The 17552-nt window shown below is 39.2% G+C and overlaps 1 protein-coding gene across 1 annotated transcript in view; it reads left to right on the forward strand.

Moving 5' to 3' along the window:
* The window catches only part of LOC131573284 (glutamate receptor-interacting protein 1-like), a 217369-nt gene that overhangs the window by 192005 nt on the left and 7812 nt on the right, over positions 1–17552 (forward strand). Inside the window, exons 15-23 of the mRNA XM_058827083.1 lie at positions 40–109; positions 361–506; positions 5114–5258; positions 6288–6436; positions 6595–6783; positions 9413–9566; positions 13878–13989; positions 14134–14178; positions 16590–16823. Coding sequence (XP_058683066.1) covers positions 40–109; positions 361–506; positions 5114–5258; positions 6288–6436; positions 6595–6783; positions 9413–9566; positions 13878–13989; positions 14134–14178; positions 16590–16823 — 1244 coding nt within the window. The remainder of the gene's footprint in view (positions 1–39; positions 110–360; positions 507–5113; positions 5259–6287; positions 6437–6594; positions 6784–9412; positions 9567–13877; positions 13990–14133; positions 14179–16589; positions 16824–17552) is intronic.

A 17552-nucleotide genomic window follows, 5' to 3' on the forward strand; every position in this document is an offset into this window, starting at 1 on the left:
GAAACAAAACTAAATGTCTGTATAAATTCTTTATTACAGCTCCATCAAGTAGAAAACCAGGGGACCCTCTGGTTATTTCTGATATCAAGAAAGGAAGTGTTGCTCACAGGTAAGACACTAGAGCTCCCAATAAAAATCTGTTTATGTGTGTAACCAGCCAAATTCAAGTTAAACAGAGAGGGCTTGTAAGAGCACTTTTTTTTCTTTTCTTTAATAAAAGCTTTTGTGAAAAGTTAGAAAATAGAAGGCATATTAAGAAGTAATTGTCCTAAAAATCCATCTTGTTTCTGTAATAATGTTTAGACCTTTTAGGATACCTTTCTTTTAATGTTACTAGAGTTCCATGTAACTTTTTCGCAGAACTGGGACACTCGAACTGGGTGATAAGTTGCTGGCAATAGATAATATTCGACTTGACAACTGCTCAATGGAAGATGCTGTCCAGATTCTTCAGCACTGTGAGGACCTTGTAAAGTTAAAGATCCGCAAAGATGAAGATAATTCCGGTATTAGCAATGACTATTGCAGATTCATGTGTATTTTCAGGATTTCTAGAGCAAAGGGGATTTCTTTTAAATTTTAGTGAAATGTTTTTTCTGAACATGTCTGGTTTATGCTAATGATAATCAGAAAATATGACCTAAAAAGAATTTTAATGGTATATAAAGTGTTGAATTTTCTCGTTAGCTATATTGCTTACAGGAGCTGCACTGCAAAATTAGGTCTTCAGTTAGCTGAAAAGACAATTGCCCCTCAGGTGCAGCCATATAAAGTTGATCTGTTTCGTACTAGAGTATTGGGATTTTCTCTGCTTTTAAGATTGGAATCATAGTTAGCAAAGCATGGATCCCTGGGCTTCAGTTCTCCAACAAAGTGGTGTAGTGCATGCTTTGTCCATAAACTTAAAAATTTGACTTTGGTACGACTGTTCACATGTTCAAAGGTAAGTAGTACTTTACACACTGTGCTGGATATCTGATGGAGGAGCCATGCCTGACAGCCCAGTGGAATAATGAACCTGCCTTAATTTTCCACACCTACACCTATTAATAGTCTTGTGTCTTCCCCATTGTGGATTTCATAAGAGCAGAATTTCTACCTGGAGATAATAAAGTGAGTTCTGTTATGGATTGTAGAGCAAAGAAAGGCAGTTATAACTACTATTACTGCTACTGTTTATATTGCAGTGTTACACGAACTGGAGATTCACTTCTCTTCAGCTCTATTCCATCTCACAGCAAAAAGGCACAACCTGCCACACTTTATTATTTCAAATTAAGTGCAACTGTTGAAGTGGTGTTTAGAATTGCACTAGAAGACTCTTCCTTTTTCTTCCTCCCTCCTAATTGATTCTGAAAGCAAACAAAGTATCTTCTTAGTATTATATTGCAAAGCAAAGGCAGCTGCATTTAGTACTGTGTGCAAATTGTTGCTGTAATTGAAACGTGGATTTCAGTCTCCACCCATAGGAGATAAGATCTTTGCTCTCTTACCGTGCACACCATGGTATCTGGTATCTGGTACAGATTTTAGTCTCAGTGGGGTTCTTATACCACACTTTTCTTTTACACTCTCACGTTGCTTGTTTTATAGTTACATAATGTATCTATATCAAGATTCTCACACAACTACAGTGTTTTATCCAGACATGTCTGGTGTAACTGAACAGATTCAAATGTAACTGGACAGTTACTCAGAAACCTACTGAAAAAAAGAAATACTTACACAAATTGTTCTTGTAATAGTTGACTAAATGTCAAAGCATAAATGGAAGTATTATAGCAGATTTCAGATTCTTTGAAATTTGAAATGAGTGTCTGCTGAAATGTTAAAGAAAAAATATTTAGGAAACAGTGGCATAACAGTAGCAAAAGTGTAACAAAAAGTGGATCTCAGTTAAAATAATTCTTTGCATATTTGCCATTAATTTACTTATGAAAGTCTTTTCTTCTCACAAAGGAAGAAATGTGCTGCTCAAATTCAACAGAGGAAAATAATAAATTCCTTGAGAAAATAAAAGCCTGATGCTGCGTAGGCATGGAGCCTAAACGTTTTGTAAAACACAGAATAAGATTAAGATTTAAACTTCTTTTTATTTTTCACTGCATGCATTTTCACTTTGTTGAGGAAGGTGAGGCGGGGAGTAGGGCTCTCAGAGCTGTGTTCCTCTGAGCCTCCGTGCAGCTGAGGCCACAGCAGCATGATGCATGTCAGGTGCTCTTTGCCCTTGTCACCGTGTTGGTCAGATGTTATTCTGATGAGCAAGAGGCCAGTGGGCAGAGCAGAGGCACTGTAGCACAGAGGATCTACTGTTATTAAATGTGGTTTCCAAGAATTACCCACAATTGCATCACAAGAAAAGAAAGATAGAAAATCTCAAAAACGTGAGACCCATAGTACTTCAGTTATATCTTCTCCCCAGATGGAGGTATGTTTCCAGCAATTTTTCTCTTTCCTTTTCTTCTTGCCAGCTTCCCAAACTGAGGACAAATTTAAATCCAGATGAACCTAATGGCTACCTCCCTTTCTTGAATATCACCATTCTTTGCTTTCATGGCAGAACTGACCTTCCAGGTGAATTCAGGCCACTTGTATGCCCTGTTTTTGGATAGCTCCAACATTCTGCTCAGCATAACATTCTGCCAATAATTTTCTGACCTACGGCTACTCAGAAAACAGACACAATGGACCAGTCTTCTTTCCAGTCATTCACTGAGATCTATAGACTTCCAATTCCCATGTGGAAGGGCTGCTGATAATTAGTAACTTCCTATTCACTTCCTGTTTATAGCAGAGAAGTGTTAGTATTGTGTCAACCCTTAGCAAGTGCTGGCAATTACATTTTCAGCTGGCACGTTGCTTTCACCCTTCAGCTGAAGTCTTGCACCATGTCCGTGCCACTGCTGCATAAACAGCACCAGCATTCCATCCCAGGGGATTGAGTGGTGGCTACTCCATGAATGCTTTAAGCAAGCAAAGCTGCCACTGTGCTGCTGTGCACATGCTAGCCCACTGTGTGCCAGACTGGGGCTTCCAGGGATGTCTGTCTGGGTGCTTCTGGAAAGAGCACGTCAGATAAAGTGATGTGAATCGTACCAAAACTGATGGCAATGCCTCAAGTAGGCACAAAAACCCCAGTATTCTTTGCTGAATAAACACTACTAATTCCTCTCTCCTTTGATTCTCTGTGTGTGGCATTTTCTGTACATGGATGGCAAGGAGGAAATAGAACAGTGTGGAAGTGAAAATCTAAATTTTCTGAAAATTGGGAAAAAAACAAAGTCGCTTCAAAGATATCAGTGTTCCTCCAGCTCTGCCTAAAGTACCATGTTCAGTATTAGAAGAGGGAAACTCTTTGAGCCTTTGCTAGTTATGTAGGTCTGGTTTTTTCCCCTTTTTAAGCTTGTCTGTCTACAGGAACAGAAATTGTAACATTTGAATTTTCTAAGTTGTTGTAGTTCGTTTTAGTAACATTTATGGAATGTGTATCCTAGACATTTTCCACATTCACTGAACTGCTCAAAATGTCACTACCCACAGATGCAGGAAAATTTGCCCACCAGACCAGCCATCCTGGCTGAATACCAATATCAGAACATCAGCTAGAAAGAATTTGTTATTTTGATTTGGGGAGAATTCTGGCATTTTTAATTTTAAAATATTACTTCACAACTCAAAGACACTGCAGTTGATTGCTCTCTTGCTGTGGTTGGGGCTTTTTTCATAATATGTAAAGAGCATTTTATAAATACAAGCACATTTCTTGTTGATGCAATTCCTATTGAGTATTGTTTAAGGAAATATATTATATTTAAGTTTACTCAGTGATGGACTCTTTCCAGTTCTGATAATTGTTTGGTGTGATAAAATTTCAAAATAATGCAAATGACTTCATGAAATAATATCTAATGGACTTACTTAATTCAGTTTAGTTGATAATTCAGTATACAGAAGATATTTTCGGTTCTGTTACAAAAAGCTCAAAACATGTCCATAAAAAACATGGACTGTTTTACAAATACAGCTGCTCATCTTATAATGACTTTTGACTTTTCCCAGAATTCTTTTAAGAAAGTTTGGGTTTAAAACTTTCAAATTACCTTTAATTTTAAATACCTTCCATTCAGTTCTAGAAACAGATGAGTATCAGTATTTATACCATAATAGTAACTTGCCTTTTCTGTAATAATGTGACGCTGTGGCAAATAAGAACAGCGTCCTGGTGTGCAAGAGGCAGAGCTTGGCCAGCAGGTCAGAGGAGGTGATCCTTCTCTCCTGCTCAGCACTGCAGAGAGATTTCTGGAGTGCTGGGCCCAGTCCGTGGGCTCCCCAGACACGGACACACAGTGGATGAGGTCCAGCAAGGGGTCACAAAGGTCAAGAGGAGAGCCTTCTCCTCTGAGAAGAGGCTGGGGGAGATAGGACCTCTCAGCCTGGAGAAGGCTCAAAGGGGGAATCTCTTAGGATGTATAAACACCTGAAGAGAGGGTGTAAAGCAGACAGAGCCAGGTTCTCCTCAGCGGCAGGAGCAGAGGCAATGAACACAAACTGAAACATGTGAGGTTCTGTTAGAGTGTCAGGAAACACTGCTTTACTTTGAGAGTGACCAAACACTGGCACAGGTTGTACAGAGAGGTTGTGGAGTTTCTGCACGTGGAGATATTCAAGAGCCAGCTGGACACAACTCTGGGCAACCAGCTGTAGTTGGCCCTGCTTGTCCAAGGAGGTTGGACAAGGTGGCATCCAGAGATCCTTTTCTATCAGTCTGTGACTCTGTGACAAAATAGCCTTAAGTTATAGTTTAATATAAAAGGAGATCAGATCTAAGATCAGAAAGGAAATCAGACCTAGAGATTTTAAAGAGAGTAAAATTTAGACTTAACAGATTGAGGGGAGCTTTTCTGTTGACATGTGTCCAGGTTTTGGCAATAAAACATTGTATAATAGGTAATTTATTTTTTTTAATAATCTAGTAGAATATGATTCAGAATTGTATCTGAAATGTGATCTTTTGATAATGTTGTTTGATTACCAGTCACTAGACTGAATATGCTATTTTTTTCATTCCTTCTTTCATAAGAAACCAATTGCATCCCCTTGGCATTTATTGCAGATGAACAGGAGAGCTCTGGAGCAATTATTTATACTGTTGAGCTAAAACGCTATGGCGGGCCCCTTGGAATTACAATCTCTGGTACTGAAGAGCCCTTTGATCCCATAATCATTTCCAGCCTTACAAAAGGAGGATTAGCTGAAAGGTAAGTTGGAAAGCAAATTATTTTTAAACGTTCTTTCTCTCAAGATAGAGGTTTGTTTTTTTAACCTGAAACCCCTAATTTTCATGGATAAGCAATTGATTTCTTTATAATTCTCCAAATTGGAGTTTATAATATTTTTGCTGTTGTTTTTTGATCACTGCCAAGCTCCAGGAGCATGGGCAGGATGTACATTAGTATACAAGGCAGAGGACTGTGGTCCCTATTATGGATCACCAAGGAAAACCTAATCAATCAAACGGCTCGGTCACAGGAACGTTTTAGCAGCCTTTCAAAACCAATAGCCTTGCATAGTACAATAAGTAAAGGAAGCACTTCATGTGTCCAAGTTTATCTGAACTTATCATACTCTCATCTGCCACTGCATCTGTATGTGCACCTACATACACCATAGGAAGCATTATCAGAGGAGAAATGCTCCTCATGGTAAGTGACAGATAGAGAATAATGAAAATTATAAGGATTTCTGTCACCTGTTATTTCTCAGATTGGTTGAGTCACTGAAACTTGTGCCCTTGGTGGTTGTTTCAGAGAGAACTTACAGCACACAAAACATGATATTGTGCACAGACAGAACCATTTACACAAAAATATTTTCTTTTCTTGATTGACCCATCCTGAAGGCCAGGTTTGTGAAATAGATGGTTGCTTGCTCACACTGTTTTTTTTATATTGTGAAACTTAGAAACTTGACTCATTTTAGGACTTACTAAGCTGTCTGAGATTGCTCATGAGTGGGTGGGCTGCAGTGAATATCATCCACAGGTGATTATCTCAGCTGTCACAGTAACACAGAAATCCACATCATGCCTCAGCTCTGCTATTGTCACTACAACAAAGGTGACTTGCTTTAAGTGTCTCTAACAAAAGAATTACTCTGTGACACAGCAATAAAAGCAAAATAAAAGAAAGAAAGGGAGATGGGACTTTCGTGCTCCAAAATGCCAAGAAATTGCCTTTGTTGCCTTTTACACTCTCTTCTCAATGTTTTACTTCTCTCTCTTATTGTAGGACTGGGGCAATTCACATAGGAGACAGAATTCTAGCAATAAATAGTAGCAGTCTGAAAGGAAAACCTTTGAGTGAAGCCATTCATTTATTACAGATGGCAGGAGAAACTGTCACCTTGAAAATCAAGAAGCAAACAGATGGTGAGTGTGGCCAAGGGTACCATCCACGATGGTTAATGCATTTGTTATTGCAGATTAACAAGCATTTAGGCCATCCAAGGAAAAGCTTTGTGTCAGGAGTAAAAACCAGTTTCTCAGAACTGTGGTAAAGCAAGGATCAACACCTCTTTTTATATAATCCTATTCAGCTACCAGTCCCAAGAAATTTTCTGTGCCTGTGGGTCACGTGAGTGAACTGAGCGATGCTGAAGATGAAAGCTCTGCTGCACAGAAATCTGGCAAGCTCTCGGACATCTATTCCACTACAGTCCCAAGTGTTGACAGCGCAGTGGAGTCATGGGATGGCTCTGGTATTGACACCAGCTTTGGAAATCAAGGTACTGTCAAAATACAATCCACATTTAAAGCAGGAATTATTGCCTTCATGGTTGACCTTCCTTTGCCCTAAGTAGAACTTTTCATCTGTACTAACTTTTAACCCTGCACTTTATAATGTGCTGCTGTCTCATTATGACCACACACCTTGGCAGGCAGCATGATTTCTTGCACTTGGCTGGCCTCAGATTCATTCTTTCATGAGGATGTGATGTGTTACAAAGCATTTATCAATACATTAACAGGCTTTTGTTAGCTTTACTGACATCTGTATAGCTTGGTCCATAGCTCATCCACAACTAAATGAGTTTATCCTTCAAGTACAGATCAATGCAAGGCGCAGAACACTCTGGAGATGTTCATGAATTTGATGCCCATATGCATTAATTTTTAAATGACAACAGATTTATTATAAACTGCTGAAGGGCAACATTAGTCACTGCCTATGATTTGTAAATCTTTTGCTTCTTCCTCTTTCCTGCAGTATTAACATCTAACTCTCAGCTGTCAAAAACAATCATTCTATTTAAAAATGTGATCTTCCATAATGATAATTTTTTTCACCTCTCTGTAACTATTGTTTCATGTAGGATTTTCAAATAATTTCAGTTTGTAATACGTTTATTTAGGCAGTGAAGGATATAGACATTTTGTAATATTCTTGGTAACAAGAAAAATAAGTTACACACAACTTCAGTTGTTTTTTTTAATTATTTTAAAAATGTTTCTTTCCATATTAAAGCATGTATTCCCATTACCTGGGAGATATTTGGACATATAGGTCCTTACCTCAAATAATTTTTTCACTGGAGTTAGAATTTGGATTTATTTGACCCCTGTCCTTAACTGTGTTGGTCAGATTATCAAAACAAGTTATATTAGATTTTCTTCTGATGCTTTTAAGTTCTAAGGAGAAGTACTGCTGAAAAAGTGCCAGAATGGTAATTCTCATTTTCTGGATGAATTGAAGATATTTGGAGCAAATTGTTCAGCTGTGGAAAGGATTGAGGCCCAGAATGCTTTCCAAAGTCCTGATGATTCAGATGCCATGCCAAAGCTGAACCAGTGTCTCAAAGAGGATTTTTTTTTAACTCCCTTGAAAAAATCTGCCCAGACTTGGCTGGGTACATGGCACCTCTGCTAAACAGCCTGAGTGCAAACAGATTTGTGGCTTTATCCCTTGGTGTTGTGGTGGCCCCCATTTCTATTCAAGTTCAATCTGTCTTGACCCATCAAGCTGAGTTTGGCTTTTCTCCAAACCTTTCTTGGCAATATGCACAGACAAAGCAAATTGAGGAGTTTGGGGGATGTTTCTGGAGCACCAGATAATGCTTTATCCTATTAATTACCAATTTAATGCTGGTGAGCTGTCTTTTCTCTCCTTGAATCAATACCCCATTTTGTACCTTTGTCTTATGTGTCTGCCTTACTAATCCAGAGCCTTCACCACACAGCAGTCACATCTTCCCAACCAATACCTTCCCTAGAATCTGGGACTGTGTTAGTGTCTGCCAGTTTGCTGGAAAGCACTCACAGCTCTGCAGTCACACAGCATTTGAGGGAGACAGGTCTAGAGTGATTTATGGAAGCAAATTACCCTCTTTAGAGGGGCAGCAGCAGTCATAGTAGTCATCAACAAAACAGTACTTCCTAATCCAATATGCACATCAAAAAACACCAACTGTAGAGCTAAAGAAGTAATATATCAAGGTGAAGTATATTACATATATATGTTATATATATATGTGCGTGTGTGTGTGCTTATGTACATACATACATGCACACACATATATACATATATACATATAAAATGTGTATTATCAGTTCCACCATAATGGATTTTGCTTACTAGATCAGCATCAGCTTGTGACCCCTTGATCCATGTGCTCTTCTTGATACATCACTTGGAAACTGCTTCCTACTTGGAATTCAAATGACACCTGGTTTCAGTTAAAATACTATTGAAGTAATACCTGCTTTGCTAGTATGATAAAAGCACCCAGAAATAAACTCTGCAAGTATAAAATCCATCTGATGCCACTTACACAGCCTTGAGACACTTAGAAATGGGTGATAGAGATGGTGTATATTGGTGCTGGGAATGTCTGCTGATTGTAAGACAGGCCTTTCCTGAGCTCTCAGAGCCCTAGCAAAAGGGGGCATGAAAAGCCAAATTCGTGGGATTTTTAATACATCTTTGGAAACTTTTTTCAATACATCTGAAGCAGTTTTCTTAATAACTTAGCTTTAATTTTGGGCATGTTGCATATGACCATATTAACACATATTTAACACATCCATGATTATTTCACTATTGATCAATCTAGGATGTCGAATTGGAAATTGATAAATTGTGGCAGTATCTAGAACTAAATGCAGAAGTAGCTGAGACAGAAACGGTAAGAGAACAGTGTTAGATATATTTAAGATTTTGCTTTCAGCAGACATTCACAAAAGAAGCTCTAGAGCACACCTAATTCCAGCCATAATCTAGGCTAAATAATCTGCCAACAGAAAAAAAATAAGGTAACAATGACAAATTCTACAGTTCTTGAGAACCCCGCTTCAGAGGTGTGCTTTCCTATCATTTCAGCATATGCATTGCTGTAAAACAGTAATTCATCATTTTAGGACACACGTATCAGGCTTCAGGATACAACTTCAATGCCTATGAATGGAGGAGTCCCAAGCAGGCCAGTTTGTCCCCCCCAGGCAAACCACGGAATCAGCCATTTCATGATGCAGGGCTGAGCGACGACGAATGGGATCGACCTGCAGCAAGCACGTAAGTTCCCTTACGAGTTTCTCTTCTCTGGTTTGCAGCTGCAGCAGCGCCTCAAAAAGAAACACTTACTGTCTTGAAAGAAATGATGTTTTTCTAATGAAGTTATAGCAGCTCTTCCTTTAAATATGAGATACAGTACACTCCATGAAACTTGTTGGGGTGGATTAGTGGTTTTACGGAGGATTATGATGCCAAAACCAAGACATTTATTTATTTCAAGTTACTTCAGCCAACGAAACATAGCATTTATCCCTTAAGAATAAACAAACAAAAAAATTAGGGCATTTCCCTGGGCAAGTTTCAGAAAAAATCTGATCTGTTTTCCACTCCACAAAAATAAACCTACAGATAATGTGTCTAAAGACAACTGGTGTGTTAATGTTTTGTCTACTGTAAAAATTCATTTTGGTTTGGGCAAAGAAGCACAAATTACAATCTTCATCCACAAATACTTGAGACATTGACATTCAGTAGGAGTAAAAAGTGATCCAGGTACAAATACCTTGTCCAAACTATTGGTATTTTGCCATTCCTCCTCTTCTAAGAAGTAAATCTTTTTCAGTTAATTTCTCTGCAGACAAAAGAACTTCCTGAGGAAAAAATTTTTACTTCACAATACCTGGAGGTAGTGGAAGACCCAAAAATCTCTTCTATTCTATGTTTTCTTTTCTTTTGGATTTGTTAGTGGATCCACTGCAGAGACTTGGGTAATTTCTGCCAATGAACAGTTCTTACTCAGATGTGGGAAGACAGGCATCACAGTAAAGAGATTTCTGTGCTCTTTGCACCTACCCTCAGAAACTGCAGACATGCATGTCCTTCATGAGAAATACACTTTCTTGGTGTGCCAGCACAGTGAGCCTGAAATCCCAGTCTGTGAAAAATTAAAGTTTAGTACTGAAAAAAACATTCTTGGTGCCTGTGTAAACATACTGCGTAAGGAAATCCATGAGATCTAGTCTTTGAAATACAGATCAAGGCAAAGTTTCGATGCTGCTTTCAGATTCTGAGTGACAAACCCTCTGATACAGCCCACAGCTTTGTGGCATTTTTGTCTGGAGACAAGCCTGGTGAGATGACAGCTAAGATATGAGTGAATTCTCAGCCCGTATCCAGCTCCTTTGGTCCTTACTGCAGAAGCACACTGGCAGTTTTCATAGGCTAGTAGTGGACAGTGTTTAATAAAGGAAATTAGATAGTTTTCTTCATACTGCCCATTTTCTTTTTAGTCTAATAGGGTCTTTATCCACAGTTACAGCCCATATTTTGTTTCTCAAATGAGATGCAGCCATGGATTCCAGAACACCTACTGTTTTGCAGCTGTGTAAGTAATGGGCTGAAAAAGTTGATGAGCAGTGAATCGGGGAGCTGGATTGTAAAATAAAGAATCTTCTAAATGAAAAGCATGTGTTGTATTACCATTTAAAAGCACTGTGCAGCCAAAGGTATGCACATTAGAGTCTTGTTCTGCTTATCAATGTGACTTACACCTGAGAGAACCTAAAATAATGGTTACTTTTATGCTGTATCTGTAAAATGGATGGTGCCACATCTGATGGTGTTGCTATCTCAAGTGCTGGAGTATTTGAGAAGGTTATGTCTGATCTTCAAGCCTGTTACAGGAATCCCCAGAAAAAAAACTCTTCTCTTGTAGTTCTAGCTAAACAACTTCTCTTCCTCTCTAGCTCTAGAAAGTAACTTTTTCTTACCTTTGTTTTGTGTAGCACAGCTTCCAAGAATATGTGGCAACAGAAGGAGACTGAGACATTGGGAGAGAATCAAGAAAACCATTTAAAGCAAACATCTGTAGAAAGATCAGGTGGAGAGAGCATCAGGAGTGTGAAGAAAGAGGGAAAGATGTGGAAAGGTGCCTCTGGAGGGCAAAGGAAAGGTGGGGGACAGCTGGAAGAGTGGAATACTTCCAGGTAGGAAACCAAAAAGTGCACGAAAGTGAAATCCAGCTGGGCTAAGGCAGAGGTGGGGGTGGGGGGTGTGAGAAGACAGGGGAAGAAAGGAAAAACAGTTGAAATGAGAAAAGCAGGGCAAAAGCAGAAAACACCATGTTAACTTGCTGTTGATGGACAAGGAAATTTCAGTGGGCAAGCAAATGAAACCAGAGAGCTTAAACCACTCTCTAGCCTGGTGTATACCTATCACTGGTAGGTAGGACAAGTCTGTTGTAGCTCCTGCTCCAGAGAAAATGTTTAATACATTAAAATATCAATGCTTATGGGAATGAGTCTGCCAGATCCAAGAACCTCCTGATTAAAAAAGCTAAAAGTCACAAAAATTTTTTCTCTCATATGGCAATAAGAACTAAATCATAGACACCCTTGTTTTCATTATCTGTCCTACTGCCTTTCCTTCAGACTTTTTATGCATCTGAATTTCTGACGGCTCTTTAAATAAGCATCAGAAAACCAAATATGTTCATTGTAGTCACAAACAATATTTCATATGACCTAAAATCAAACTCTCAGGTTTTAGATTAAAAAAAAAAATCTAGATAAATTATTTTGGTACCTCTTTTGGTTTTTTGATGTAGTAGCTCAGCTACAAATTACTCATGTGGCTGTAATGAAGATGCAAAAGTTGAGATTTCATGTACCAGGAGACAAGACTCAGAGTAAAAGCAAAAGAGGAGAGGAGAGCTGAAAAAGAAATAGCTTGAACTAAGAAGTCCAGACATAGAAGCATCATGATTTTATATTTCACAGAAGTCAGAGAAGAGATGGACCTCCAGTTCTAGGACATCCAGGTTTTGCTATTGCAGACAATTGCCTCAAATTATCTTGTTCATTAGCTTAAGTTCCATTTGATATCATTAATATGCAATATAGCAAGAGATATTGGAATAGATAAATTAGTCTACATTCAATATTGGCTATTGAAAAAACTACATAGATTTATTGAAAAAGTTCATTTCAGAAGTCAAGGATCTTTCTAAAATCATGTTTTAAATACTTTCTTGTCTTGCCTGGGAGGAATTGCATCTGTGATCTGAGTAGGTATTCCTGCCATTGCTGTATCTATTGCAATATCTTAGAAGAGACACTGATGCTAGGTGGAGAATCATTGCAATAAGAGATTGAAATGGCTGACCATTGTCTGCTTGACTGTAGCTGTAAGAAAGCATCTCTGAGGCAGAGTATCATGTGTGTGAAGCATTCAAGCTGTCCTCCCTTGTGCTGGACAATTCTCCTATTTAAAAGCTACTGTGTAAACAGAATTACATTCACGCTATTCTCAATAATACATTGTTTGTCAAGCAAGGCCTCAGATGCTTCCATAATAGTGTCTGCTCTGTTTATGTGCTGTTAAGCACCACTAGCTGCAGTCCATGGGCAGCTGCTCCAAAGTAACAGCTTGCTGCCACCAAAAGGGCGAATTGTCACTTTCCTTCCTCATCCTTCTTCCCCTGTGCCTTTCACATAATCAGCCCTCTCCCATGCAGCAGCTCTGATGCTTGTGTGAACCTTTACTGAGCTGCTTCCCCTTGCTGAGACAGGAAAACCTCCTGCTTCCCTCCCTGTATACACACATACACTGGAAAGGTGTTGCTTTGGGCTGTGTCACCACAGCCCAGAGTTGTGGTTTTTATCAGACCTCACTTGCTGAGCAACTTCCCTAAGCATCACTGTCACCAACATCTGCTCAAGAGTGCTTTTAATAAGGCTTTGGTGCATTTATGAAACACCTGAGACCTAAGTTTCCATGCAAGACAGTGGCATCCCTGAAAGTTTCTCTGTTTATGTATGAAATTATTGGAGCAGTTTATATTACGGTGATCAGGTGGGCTTAAACTGATAAACGCAGCTTAGGCTGAAGGAATCAGGTAAAAAGCACCACCAAGCCTCTTTTGCAAAATGTTGTTTGCAGAAAAAAAGAGGACTCTTTCCATATTGCCTGGGAGAAGTCTGTGAGCTTGAAAGGTTTTATTGCAAATATTTGTTGCACGGAGCAGCTCCGCATACAGCTACTGGTTGATTCATTAGTTTTCATAGGGAGGTTCCGGTTTCAATCCAGTAAAAATGTGTATTGAACTGTTCTTGGAATCCATTTCTCTCCTTACTGAACAACTCGCTGCTCAGATCCTGCCAGCTGCTAGTGACTGCCAGGTTATGAGAAGGCTTGTCTGTCATGTGCTCTGCATGTCCATCCGGCCTCTCCTGATCAGCGACTCTTCCCCACTCTCCTGCATAACCTTCTGTCATTCAAGTTGCAGTCTGTGGCAAGGCACGTGTGTAATATATATATATTTTAGAGGGGGGAAAAAGTCCACATTTTTTTAACTTCTCATTGTAAATCTAGCTTCACAGGTCCCCATGATAACACCGAGGCTGACCAGGAGGAAAATTTCTGGTCTCAGGCTCTGGAGGATTTAGAGACCTGTGGCCAGTCAGGAATTCTGAGGGAACTAGAGGTAGAACAATCTTAACCTTTCTTTCCAATTATAGAGAAATATAATGGTTTTGGTTTGGTTTACATTCATTTTATTTTCTCCTTTTTTCTTTTAAGTTGCACTAATCACACCGATTCATTTAAAAGCTTTAACCCCTCTCCACAGGACAAGGCTGACAGGCGTCTGTGTTTGAGAAACATGACTCTCTTGGTACCTACCCTTTACCTTTATATTTTTGCTTGTGCAGCTGCCTCCCCTGCCCCTAACCAGAGCTGTTTTCTTTTGTGCAATGCAACCAAAATTCTATAAACATGTTCACCCCAGTGCTTTTGACTTGCAGCTTCTGCTGTGCATAACCATCAATGCTGTCTGTACAGGCAGCAAATGGCACAGAACTTCTAAGTGGGCATAACCTTCCTGCAGCAATACATTCCACTCTCTGACAGACGCTTCATGCAGCTTTTCTTAGCATGTTGTAGGTTGTCTTTTAAATTGCAACTTAATTTGATTAAGATGAACATAAAAGAAAATCAGCTTTTCAAAATGTTTACCTATAATCACACCACTCTGAAAGAAAAATTAGCTGCCAATGTGAAAAATGTTCATTATACAGCAATTTCTTCACCGTGTAACGAATTTTCATATTTCATCCTTAAGTTCACTACAAATTTAACCATGCTTTGTGTTAGATTGTGCTGAGGGCACATCGGGGGAAGAAAACAGACACAGAGTAACTTGGGAGTCTTTAATTTTCTAATCACCTTTTCTCTAAGTTATCTAATCAGAGCAATTACCATTATACTGCCAATTGAAACTACAGAATGAAAGGTCCTAAAATATTTTCTTTTATGTTCTTTTAAATTCCTGGAGCTGCAAAACTGGCAGAATCTCATTTTCATTTTTATGTTATATAAAGTCCTTTAGCAGCCAGGAGGAATATGAATGGCGTAACTGGGTGAAAGTTTTTCAGTCCAGATTAATTTACTTCCTCAGATATATGGCTTTTGTATTGCATGTATGGGTAGCAAAATGTGATTCTCATATATTTGTTATTGAAAACCAGAGAAATGTAGGAGAAAATGTTATACTGGCTTAATTCTATAGTTATTCAGTACTGCAGGCTTCTCTTGCAGTTTTCAGTATTCAGTGCATAATAAAAGGATATGGAAATAGATAATTCCAAAAGGGAAACAGGTCATCCATGTTGTCCAGAATTCAGTTATTTCAACACACTGAATTTTCCTCAGTCTTTCACAAAAGGGAAATTCAGAACTGTAGATGTACCATTTATAGCAATGCCTAGTTGCACAACCCCCAGCTCTGAAAAGAAAGCCAGACTCATTCAGTGTGACAGGATGCTGAGAGTGGCCATGCCTCTACTTTATGAAGTGCCATGGCGTAGTCAAGGACTCCTTATCATTTTTCATTTCAAGGTCTTCAGCCAAAGAGCAAAGAAGGCTGTTGTTTGCCAAGTCCTCTGGCTGCTTTTGCTCCATCAGGCAGTAATATCAGTCATTACTGAGCACAGAAGAGTGTTATGGCTTCAATCCATTATCTCATAGTGAAAGTAATGCTGGAGCTGTGAGAAGGAGGGATGACAGACATGCTCACCAGAGTTATAGGCAAACATTTATTTGTCTGTTTTGCCCTTATTTTTTACTTTTCCTATTCAAGCAGGCTGTCTGTGTCCAGTCCCAGTCAGAGTTCAGGTTATGGTCTTTAAATTTCCCTTTCCAGTTGTCCATCAGAAGAGATAATAAATAGGAAATTCAGCTCACCCTGTCCCTGGAGTGCCAAAGTGCATATGCCTCCCATTCCCCAGAGCAGAAGATCTTCCCCAGAGGAGAAGGCTCCTTGCTGTGCATGGATGCTTTTCAAGTTCAGTCTGTTCCACCCGCTGGGCGAGGTGATTCCCATCGTCTTCTTTCATGATTTCACCCTCCATGCATTCTTGCATCTAAAACAAAAGGCTGTCTTTTACTGAGATTAAAACCAGCAGTGAGACCAGGGCCAGTATTAATGGTGAGCCTAGGCAGTCACTCTTGCAGTGTGCATGTCATACAGAGTTTCTTTCCAGGCGGTGAGCTCACCTGCACTGAGTTTTCCCTGAGCTTGGGGTAGTACCCAGGCACTCTGCCCATGCTGGCTCTAGAGCTACCTACATATTCTGCTGACTCACATTTTTTTACCTTGCACACACAGTCTGAATTGCAAATGCCTTCCTGTAGTTCCAATTCCAACAAATGCAATTATGCCACAACTTAGATGTTGTTTAATTTATGTATAAAATATTTTTAAAATAAGCAATTACACTACATACTCTTCAGTCTGCCAGGGGACTGTCTTACAAGCATAGCCATTCTGGTGCTCAGTATTTTAGTTTGAAATGCCATCTGAAAACTTTTGCCCAAAGGGTTCATATATTGTTATTGTGTTTTGTTGTGGTCCTTTATTTTATAGTGACTTGCAAGCAGATTGAACATCTATCCTCTTGCCTTTTGCTGTGCCCTGAGTGATTGTGTTCTAACAAAGAATAGAGGTGTTTTTCCTACTGCTATGAATTAACCACTTACTTAACCCACATTCTGTGCTACAAATTAACCTGTTCATTAATGCTCTAGGCCACAATCATGTCAGGAAGTACAATGAGTTTGAATCATGAAAACCCACAACCTCGTAACCAGCTGGGAAGACAAGCCAGCTTCCAGGAAAGAAGTTCTGTAAGGCCACATTACAGTCAAGCTACTCGTAGCAACACATTGCCTTCAGATGTGGGGAGAAAGTCCATGGTTCTGAGAAAATTTAAGCAAGAAATGAAAGAAATCATGTCACCAACTCCCGTGGAGTTACACAAGGTCTGTAATTTTTCTTCTGACAGCTTTGAAATAATATATTCAGCACAGGAACTCTAATTATATGGCAACACAGTAAGCACTTTTTATAATGACTCCACAGATGTAATTTGGGGGCCATGCATATTAGTTCTTACAAACACATTAATGATAGATCCTTGTGGGGGAAAACAAATGAGTAAGATGCATCCTTGTCTACTATTTCATTTTACAATAAATCCTCAAAAGGCACTGCTCTTTTGAAAGGAGCATCCGCTGGTAATTTGAATTGACAGGACCAATAACTCTCGTTTGCAAAATGTGTTCATTAAGAAATCAAAGTTTAATTTCTAGAAAATACATTTCTTCAGGAAATTACTCAGGGGGTTTTGGGGCTCCCATAAGTCCTTTTTTAAATTAACACTCATTTTCAATCAAATACAAGAGATTCGATGTACATAATATAGAATGTTATTTCAAATTAGGTATTGCTTCTTTTCTCTTTAAAATTCCTTTGATGCAAAAAGGATAAATAATCTTCAGACTATGCGACTTTTCACTGTGCAGGATGGTTGAAGTCACTGGGTGCTATGGAGGTGGCTCTGCACTCCAAACAAGTACTAGATAAAGTATCTTTGGATATGCACAGCAAACACCCAGCCATTTTAGGTCTCAAGTCCAGTGGGGCCATGAGAGCAACCAGTTTCCAAAACTTAGAGGGGCATTATAATGCTGGTCTCCCTGGTGGGAGTG

This window comes from Poecile atricapillus, chromosome Z, assembly GCF_030490865.1.
Source record: "Poecile atricapillus isolate bPoeAtr1 chromosome Z, bPoeAtr1.hap1, whole genome shotgun sequence".
Lineage (NCBI taxonomy): Eukaryota > Metazoa > Chordata > Aves > Passeriformes > Paridae > Poecile > Poecile atricapillus.